General features: G+C 36.2%; 1 protein-coding gene across 1 annotated transcript; it reads left to right on the top strand.

Annotated features, from left to right (window-relative positions):
- Positions 1–773: 773 nt before the first annotated feature.
- Positions 774–3,224, top strand: LOC109236811 (trihelix transcription factor GT-2-like). Its single transcript, XM_019403041.1, has 2 exons — positions 774–1,591; positions 1,770–3,224. The coding sequence occupies exons 1-2, from the start codon at positions 1,104–1,106 to the stop codon at positions 2,884–2,886; spliced, it is 1,605 nt and encodes a 534-aa protein (XP_019258586.1). The 5' UTR covers positions 774–1,103; the 3' UTR covers positions 2,887–3,224.
- The last annotated feature ends 6,790 nt before the right edge of the window (positions 3,225–10,014 follow it).

Here is a 10,014-nt window from a genome sequence, read left to right as displayed (position 1 = left end):
CTTAGAAATATACAATCTTGACTAACTGCCTTATGTAACCATTTGTTTAGGTTAAGTGGTGGACTAGTAGTATAATTTAACTGAGGCTAAGGGGAAAATCAACATATTTTACTGCAGCAAAAATAGAAAACACTAATATACAAGTAAAAATAAATCTAACAGTGAGGGTCCTCATAATTAATTCTAAGATGTCTTTTAATAACAAATCTATCCCTTTCATTTCTAGTTATTCGTCCTCAGTCAGTCAACTAAGTCAAGTCATCAAGCTGATCCCTAATAATCAAAAAGAAAAGAGAATGTGAATTTGGCATCAACATTATTTATTATTGGTTAAAAACAGCTTCTACTTTCTCAAAACGTAAAGCGACAAATTATTTTGCTCCGATCAATGCCTATGTCAAAAAAGGAAAAGAAAAGGAAATTTATGATTTATCATTAATTAACACTACACTTTGGTAAAAATAATTCTTCTTTTAGAAAAACGTGACAATCTTGTTGAGCCATTCTATTGAATTTAAATCATTACCATATGATTAAAGCTAAGAAATATAGAGCCTAGAAATAGCTGGGACTTTGGATTTTGGGAATCATATAACGAGGCTGAATTCAGCATCGCCATAAATAAATTACTCTGCAAAAAACACTATATTAACAAAATAGTACAACTACAAATACCAAAAAAGAAATAATAGAGGTACACTATAATTAAACGGGTCATGGATAAAACCCAGTAACCCGGCCCATAACACTTCTTTAGCCGCAGTTCCTGCTTGGGAAGTAGAAGCAGCATATCTATCTAGTATCTACATTTCTCTCTCTCTCTCTATCAAAGTTTCCTCCATCTCTCAAACTCCTCTATCTTTCACCTTCTTATTAGGGTTTCTTGTTAATCACTTCGTACACTCAAAAACACTAAAAAAAAACCTATAAACTTGAACAGAAGGGATGCGTTTGTGTTAGTTTCTACACATCATAAATACATCATAAATCGTAGAGCAGAGTACAGTAGTTTTTTTGTGTGTGTGTGTGTTTGTTTGTTTCTCTCTCTAGTAGGATCTGTTTTGGTTCAACGAAAAAGAACAAATCTGAAGAAAAGGGAGGCTATGCAATCAGATTATGAAATGGCTGGGATCCATCATCAGAGAAACAGAAACCAACAGCCACAAGTGGAGCAGCAGCAGCAGCAACAGCATAGATTTATAATGGAAAATGCTTCAACTTCTTCACCATTTTTTCCAATAAACTATAATCATCACTACCCTCCTCAACAACCAAATCCTCTTCTTCAACCTTTTACTCAACAGTTTTTCCAATACCAACATCTCCATTACAGATCCATTTTAGAACAACAACAACATCAAGATATAAGGCTAGAGCTCAACGCAGAAGGCGAAAATCATCAAGTTCAAGGTGTTTCAGTCCCATTTTTTCCTTTAAGTTTCAAGGAAGATAGTAGTAGTAAAGGAGAAAGAGAAGAAGATGCTTTGATTCGTGGGAGTGAGGGATACAGCAACGAGGCTCGACAAACTTCTCTAGCTGTGTCTCATTGTTGGCAAAACCAAGAAGATTCTGCTATTAAACAACCTTTCTGGTAATTTTATGTGCACTCAATCACATGTAAAATTATTATAATTACTCTTTTACCGTACACCCCTATTAATGACCCTACTACTCTCTTTATTTGAATTATTTATACTTAGATTTTGGTCCACTATTAATGTATTTCTTTTATTTATTTTTTCTTTTCCTCGTTTTTTGGGTTTGTATAGGAAGCCTCTTTGTGCGGAATTTTCAAATGGGAATAATAACAACAGCAATGAAAGTGAAAAGAACAAACATGAAGAGGATCAAGAAATGTATCCTGAAGAAATCCATCAGCAGCAAATTATTAAGAGCTTAGAAGAAAATAAATGTAGAGTAGTATTTGGTGAGTTAGAAGCCATTTATGCTACAAATGCTGACAACACCAATACTACTAATATTCATCGAATTGCATCTGAATCTGTTCTCACTGCTGAAGATTTGCCAATTAATAATAACAATAATGTCTCTTTTCCTGTGGCAACTTTCAACGATTCTAATCAAACCAGTGGGCCCACTGCCATTGCTACAACAACTCCTGGTGCAATTGATATTGGATCAGAAAGTGCATCAGTTGGAGAAGCAACAAGGGAAGATGAAGTTCATAATAAAAGGAAGAGAAGGAGAAATGCAAAAGAAGGAACAAGTATTACAATGGCAAGATTTTTCGAATCCTTAGTAAAGAAACTCGTGAACCATCAAGAAGATCTTCAAAAGAGGTTTATGGAAACGATTGAGCGATTGGATCAAGAAAGAAAAGAGAGAGAAGAAACTTGGAGGGAGCAAGAATTAGCAAAGCTTCAAAAAGAAGCAGCTGTCAGAGCTCAAGAAAGAACATTGGCTTCAAATAGAGAAGCTGCTCTTGTTTCTTACTTAGAAAAACTCACTGGTCAAAAGATCAATTTTCAACATGGATCAGAATTACCAATCAAGAATGAAGATAAGAGTTGTAGTAGCTTGGCAAAGTTGAATAACAAGAGATGGCCACAAGCTGAAGTTGAGGCCTTAATTCAGATAAGAAATTGCTTGGAATCTAAGTTTCAAGAGGCTGCAGGTTCAAAAGGGGTACTTTGGGAAGAGATAAGTAACTCAATGGCTTCATTGGGATTTCAGAGAAGTGCCAGAAGATGTAAAGAGAAGTGGGAGAATATGCATAAATGTAGTACGGTCAAGAGAACAAAAGAAATCACGAGGGAACAGTTAAATGATGGAAATAATAGTATTGACTTTGTAATTCAAGGAAATGATACTGTTGATGATCATTTGGGTACTGTCAACCTAACTGAAGGAAACAAAAGGGAATAGTGAAAAAGATAACATGGAAATGGTGAGAGCGAAAATGGAAATGGGAAAGAAGAAATGGAAGAAATAGAAGAAGGTGAGATATGAATTAAGGATTCATTTCATCAGAATCCAGACAAATGAGACAGCCAAGCTAAGAACATTACTGGTTCCTTTCAGGTGTCGGCTTTTTTGCTCTTTAATTTTTGATCATTTCTTTTTTATCTGTACTGGGTATTTATTTGTTCATCCTGTCATTTCTTTTTCTTCCAACACTGAAATGAGTTTCCTTTTTAGATGTCGTTTCTTATATTTTCTAGTGTAACTATTGGTTTGAAATTTGAAGAGTATTCTATAGGCCATACATTGTTAATATTTTGTTTTTGCTATCACTTGTTGCCACCGCTTCTTTTCATCTTGCTCTCCCAGAATAAGGGTAAGGTCTGCATTTGTTGTTGTTGCTGATTTTGTAGGCCATACCAACAAAACTTTGTCCCAAAAGATATGCAAAACATGGTGCCTTGGTATATACTTAGCAGCACATATAGTTGAATGAAGTAGTTCAACCTCATTTCTTATGCATTGAAAATTATTATATGTCGAAGCTTTGTTGTCTTTGAACTAAGGCAATACAATTATGGGAAAAATTGGACACCGAAGAAATGATGCTTAGGAATTGCAACATGATGAAAGGTTAGCAGATGGCAGACAACCAGCTGGAACATATTAAATTACACTGTTAGCGTAAACTTTTTTTTAATTACACCATCATCAATAATATATATATATATATATATATATATATATATATATTCTTTAGCCGAGGGCCGAGGGTCTATCGGAAACAGTCTCTCTGCCCTTCCAGGGTAGGGGTAAGGCTGCGTACATCCTACCCTCCCTACACCCCACTTGTGGGACCACACTGGGCTGTTGTTGTTGTATATATATATATATATATATATGTTAAATTTCTATCATAATATTGAGGTCTTCTTGTTCCTACTACTATTATACTCAACATTTCATTTCGTCTTAATCTTAATTAAGAAACAGGGATCTTATTGCCAATACGTGATCAGCCCATGCATTATATAAAGGGTACATTCTTTTCATGACTCGATAAGGAGGTCGAGTGTCAACGACCAAGCAAAACTTTTGGATATTCTGTTTTAGATTTTTGGTCATTTAAGTCGTCGTATCTTTTTTCCCCATTATTTGAACAACTTTTATATTGGCTTGGACAGTGCCTAGCAACTAGTACAAGGTCATTGCTAGACGTGGTCCAAACTTGTGAGGTCTGGGGATAAGAGGAATTGTACTGTAAGATCAATTGTGGGTTTGGCTTTGGTCCAAACTTGGATTTAGATCTAAATTGAAGCTATACTTGATGTTTCTTTTATCCATAAGAATACTGGCTTCTAATCTGATTTCTATCATGGATCAAATGTTCATATGTTTGTATTAGACTTTTTTCTTATAAATTTCAAAATTCACAATTTTGTACTCACATGGAAAATTCGTTTGCGAAGACTTCATTTCATGCCTCCCTTTTGTTTCACTGGCTTGTTTGTTTTGTCTGATTTTCATTGGTTGGAACCTAAAAAAAATTCTACGCATTTTCATTTCCTTTTCCCGCTATAAGCTTCTTTTTCTTTAAACTAACAAGCATCGACTCTCGTACAGACAGCCATATTTACGAAGTATTTCGCGTTCACACAGTGTTCACAAAAGACCTACCTTAAAGGGTGATATATATGCAATTTACTCCAACACAAATATTAGATTCTGATATAAGAGAACATTTCTTTTGTCAATAAAGTAGAGAGCAAACAATAACAATTACGTTTCAATCCCAATTCACAAGTTGTGATTGGCTATATGAATTCTCATTGCTTATATTTATATCCTGTTTGGCCAAGCTTCTTCCTGGTCCAAAAGTGCCCTTTTCTGAACTTGAAGTGTTTGGCCAAGCTTAAGGGGAAAAAAAGTACTTTTGGGAAGAAGGAGAAGTACTTTTTGAGAAGCACAAAAAAGTAGCTTCTCTTCAGAAGCAGAAGAAGTTTTGACTTTTCTTCTTACCAAAAATACCCATAGCAAAATGACGAGATTAAATGAAGGTAAATCTTCTGGTAAGGGGATTAAACATATTAATGAATATATATCGGTCCGATTATTCATATTAGGGGTGGCATAGTTTGGGCAAACTCGAAATCCGAATTTTTTGGATTTTTGGTTTGGATTTTCGAATTACGGATTGGATTTTCGATTCAATTTTTAAATTTTTTGGATTTTGGAATGGATATTGGATTTGGTACTTCGAATTTTGGATATCCGAAAATTCAAAATTTTTATACTTTATATTTAATTCATTATCCATATGTCAATAGTACTAAGTTCAATACTCTACCCATTGGATATTATCTCATATACTCCCTTCAGTCCACTTTAGTAGAAATGGTGTGGGGTAGCCACTAAGTGATATTTATTTTTTATCCAACAATTCTAATGTTGAGCAAAAATAGCCACTACTCTATTAAAATTAATATGAAAAGTGTTATAAATAGAATCCTATTTATGGTGAATGTACATATTTAGAGAGATTCTAGGGTTTATTACTTGGTGTCTAAGTCACTATCTCCCTATAAATAGAGGGTTCTATTCCATTGTAATTCATCCCAAAATTCAATAAGAATTTCCTCTCTCTCTTTCTCTGCAATATTGTTGTTATTCTTTTATTGTTTCATAACACATTCTCAGCACGAGACTCTACCGTCTCAAGAAGCTCTTTGAGAAGATTAAGGTAATTTTTCTCCTCTTTTTAATTATGACTGACATTATGAAAAGAAAGTTCGTTGCCCTTGAAATTTCGGGCAAGAACTATATGACATGGGTGTTGGATGCTGAAATCCATTTAGATGCCATGGGTCTTGGAGACGCCATTAAAGACAGAAATAAAGCATCCACCCAAGACTGTGCTAAGGCCTTGATTTTCTTGCGCCATCACCTTGATGAAGGGTTGAAAATTGAATATCTCACAGTCAAAGATCCACTTATTTTGTGGAATGGCTTAAAAGAAAGATATGACAACTTAAAGTTGGTCACTCTTCCACAAGCACGATATGATTGGGCTCATTTGAGGCTCCAAGACATTAAGTCTGTTTCTGAATATAATTCTGCGTTGTTCAGAATTACTTCTAAATTGAAACTCTGTGGAGATACTATCACTAATTATGATATGCTTGAAAAAACGTTCACAACGTTTCATGCCTCCAATATGGTTCTGCAACAGCAGTACAGAGAGAAAGGTTTCAAGAAGTACTCTGAGCTGATTTCTCTTCTTCTTGTGACTGAGCGAAACAATGACTTGCTCATGAGAAAAAATCGACCCACTGGGTCTACACCATTGCCTGAAGTGGATGAGGTGTATTCCCATTATGCTAAGCGTGGAAAAAGTCGTGACTCTATTCGTAGTCGTGATCGTGATCATGGTCGTAACCGTGGTCGTGGCCGTAGACAAGGAAGAAATTTTCCTGGTGTTAATCATCCCCCAAAGAGAAATAACCACCAAAAGTGGAAAGGGAAAGATGAGAAGCCAAAAGCAAATGGTCCAGAAACTGAATGCTATCGTTGCGGTGGAAAAGGGCATTGGGCAAATATTTGTCGTGTACCAAGACATTTGGTTGAGCTTTATCAAGCATCTCTAAAGAATAAAGGCCCTGAAGCTAATTTTGTCTATGACAATGAAGTTGACATCACCCACTTAGATGTGGCAGACTTCTTTGAGCGCCCTGATGGAAAAATAGACCACTTGATCGGTGATAGATCTGTGGTTAAAGAAGATTGAGTAGTTTGATTTTATTTTATTTTGCTTATTCGTATTAGTTAGTGAATAAATATCATGTAATTATCCTAGTTTATATGAATAGTCGTTTTTAATTAGTATAATCTATCAGTGAATAAAATTTGAGAATGATCAAATTTTATAGTCAGTATCAATTGTAATTTATGTAAGAGTAATTTATGTTAGGAGTTAAGAATCGTGAAAAAAAAATTACAAGAAAATTATCTCATAGCAAAAACATAGAGTAGTCAAGTTCTTTAACTCTTCATAAAATATATGCAAGTAATCAAATTCCATTTCCGTGGATTTTTGACAACGAGATAAACTTAGAATTTTAAGAAATGACATGTTGCAGTTTAATTAATACGTCAGGAACACGAGATCTGTTTCTTGGCTTAATTACATAGAGTTATATTCACACAAAAATTTGCTTCTTCTATAGAGGAATAAAAATTAAAGTGTCAACTGACAACTAGAGTGTTTATTGATTTACCTATTTGAAAACTTTGCAAACGAAAATGTGTCTTACAGTGCTAAAGCTTTTAAATCAACTTTGTTTCTTTTCCTTTATCTCTGAAAATACTAATATTTATTCGTATATTTCTTTTGTATGTCAAATAATGGAAAGCAAATATGGATATCTCACAAAGCAAACTTGGATCAAAGTTCAATTGTAAAAATATTTATTTAATTGATTCATGTACGACACATACAATATTCAAAGAGAAGAAATATTTCTCTCATTTAAGTATGTGTAAGGCAGATGTTACTACAATTTCTGGTAGTAGTAAATTAATTGAAGGCTCTGGAAGAGCTACTATAACTCTGCCTAAGGGAGCAATACTTATTATAGAGAATGCAATGTTCTCCTCCAAGTCCAAGAGGAACTTGTTGAGTTTTAAAGATATCCGCCGAAATGGATATCATATTGAGACAATAGATGAGAATAATCTTGAATATCTCATTATTACCAAAAATGTCTCTGGCCAGAAAAGGGCTATTGAGAAGTTCCCATCTTTATCTTGTGGCCTGTATTGGACAAGAATTAGTGCAATTGAGGCACATTCTATTGTAAACCAAAAGGTTATTGATTCCAATACTTTTGTACTTTGGCATGATCGATTGGGACACCCTGGATCAATTATGATGAGACGAATTATAGAAAACTCAAATGGGCATCCATTAAAGAATTTAAAGATTCTTTTAAATGATGAATTTTCTTGCACTTCTTGTTATCAAGGCAAGTTAATTATTAGACCATCACCAACAAAGGTTGGAATTGAGTCCCCTGCGTTTTTGGAATGTATACAAGGGGACATTTGTGGACCTATTCACCCACCTAGTGGGTCATTTAGATATTTTATGGTCTTAATAGACGCATCTTCTAGATGGTCCCATGTGTGCCTATTGTCATCTTGCAACCTCGCGTTTGCAAAATTAATGGCACAAATAATTCGATTACAGGCACAATTTCCCGATAATCCAATTAAGTCTATTAGACTTGATAATGCTGCTGAGTTTTCATCCCAAGCATTTAATGATTATTGCTTATCAATTGGGATAAAAGTGGAACATCCTGTAGCTCATGTTCACACTCAAAATGGTCTTGCAGAGTCTTTAATTAAACGTCTGCAATTGATAGCAAGACCGTTACTCATGAAAACGAGGCTGCCCACTTCTGTTTGGGGTCACGCCATTTTGCATGCATGTGACGACCCAACCCGTCGTCTCATGTATTACAGCCCCGTTTCCCCCATTTATTTCTCTTTCATGTTTTATTATTAGCAACGGGTGAGTTAGAGTTTAATTGAATTGGTTTGGATAGGAAATGAGACACTTAGTCTCTTTAAGGAAGGTTTGGTTTGGAAAAGTCAACCGAACGTTGACTTATTAGTTAGAAGGCTCGGATGTGAATTCCGATGATTCGGTTAGCTTCGGGAGGTGATTTTTGACTTAGGAGTGCGATCGGGAGTGATTTCGGAGGTCCGGAGTAGAATTAGGCTTGAATTGGCAAAGTTGGCATTTTGGCGAATTCCGGTGGATAGGTGAGATTTTGATCCGAGGGTCGGAATGGAATTCCGAGGGTTTCAGTAGCTCCGTTAGGTGATTTTGGATATGTGTGCAAAATTTCAGGTCATTCAGAGGTGTTTTGGTCGGGTTTTTGATCGAATGCGTAATTCGGAAGTTTTTAAGAAACTTAGGCTTGAATTCGATGTGATTTGATGGTTTTAGCGTTGTTTAATGTGTTTTAAAGATTGGAACAAGTTTGGATAAGGTATTAGGATGTGTTGGTGTTTTTGGTTGAGGTCCCGGGGGCCTCGGGGTGAATTCGGGTGGTTAAACGAGCGTTTTGAGGTGTGTTGCAGGTTCAGTTTTTTCTGTCATCTGGTATTTCCGCTTCTGCGGAAATGGACCGCAGAAGCGGGTAAAGGAGCGCAGAAGCGGTTCATAGCCTGGTGGAGTGTTTCCGCAAAAGCGGAACATTTTTCGCAAATGCGAGTCCGCAGAAGCGGACTATAAACCGCAGAAGCGGTCTTGAGTGGTTCGCAGAAGCGGATGAGGAGACGCAAAAGCGGACGTTGGGGTTTTAAGTGAAGACCGCATAAGCGAAATTTTGGCCGCAGAAGCGGTCCCGCATAAGCGGAAGCGGGACCGCATAAGCGAAAATCGCTGTTGGCAGAAGGGTTTAAAATATTAAATTTCATCCGCGAACAAGAGGTAGTTTCCACCATTTTTAAGCGACTTGGAGAGCTTTGGGCGAGGATTTTCGAGGGTTTTGACAGAGAATCAATTGGAGGTATGTCTCTTGGCCTAATTATTCGAGTTTATGATAGAAATTACATGTAAATTGTGGAAAATTCATCAAAAACGGGTCAAGTTAGGGCTTGGAAAGCTGTGATGTAAAAATGGATTTTGAAAGGGCATTTGAACTCCGATTTTGGTAAAAATTGGTATGTGTAGACTCGTGGCGAGACGAGGAATCCAGTGATGTAAATTTCGTAATTTTTCGAGAAGTGGGCCCGGGGCTCGGGTTTTGCCAACTTCGTGAATTTTGGTGTTTTTCGAGTCTTTTCGATTGGGTTATGTTTCTTTAGACTATTGTAATGTATCGTTGTGGTTTTAATCAGATTCGGCATGCGAAGAGGTTGATTCGAAAGGCAAAGGCATAGCGAGCTAGACTTGTGGCCGGCTTGAGGTGAGTAATAGATGTAGATGATGACCTGAGGGTTTAAAACCCCGGCATATCACACTATGACGCTATATTGAGGCGAGACACGTACTCTATGACGAGTGCGGGGTCGATTGTGACT

The sequence above is a fragment of the Nicotiana attenuata genome, unplaced genomic scaffold (genome assembly GCF_001879085.1).
Source record: "Nicotiana attenuata strain UT unplaced genomic scaffold, NIATTr2, whole genome shotgun sequence".
NCBI lineage: Eukaryota > Viridiplantae > Streptophyta > Magnoliopsida > Solanales > Solanaceae > Nicotiana > Nicotiana attenuata.
This window is presented reverse-complemented; position numbering and strand designations above follow the sequence as displayed.

Bases quoted from the DNA above. Each gene is read 5' to 3' on its own strand.
- LOC109236811 (XM_019403041.1), top strand. From the start codon at position 1,104: ATGCAATCAGATTATGAAATGGCTGGGATCCATCATCAGAGAAACAGA. The intron at 1,592-1,769 runs GTAATTTTATGT...GGGTTTGTATAG, and splicing joins GCTATTAAACAACCTTTCTG to GAAGCCTCTTTGTGCGGAAT.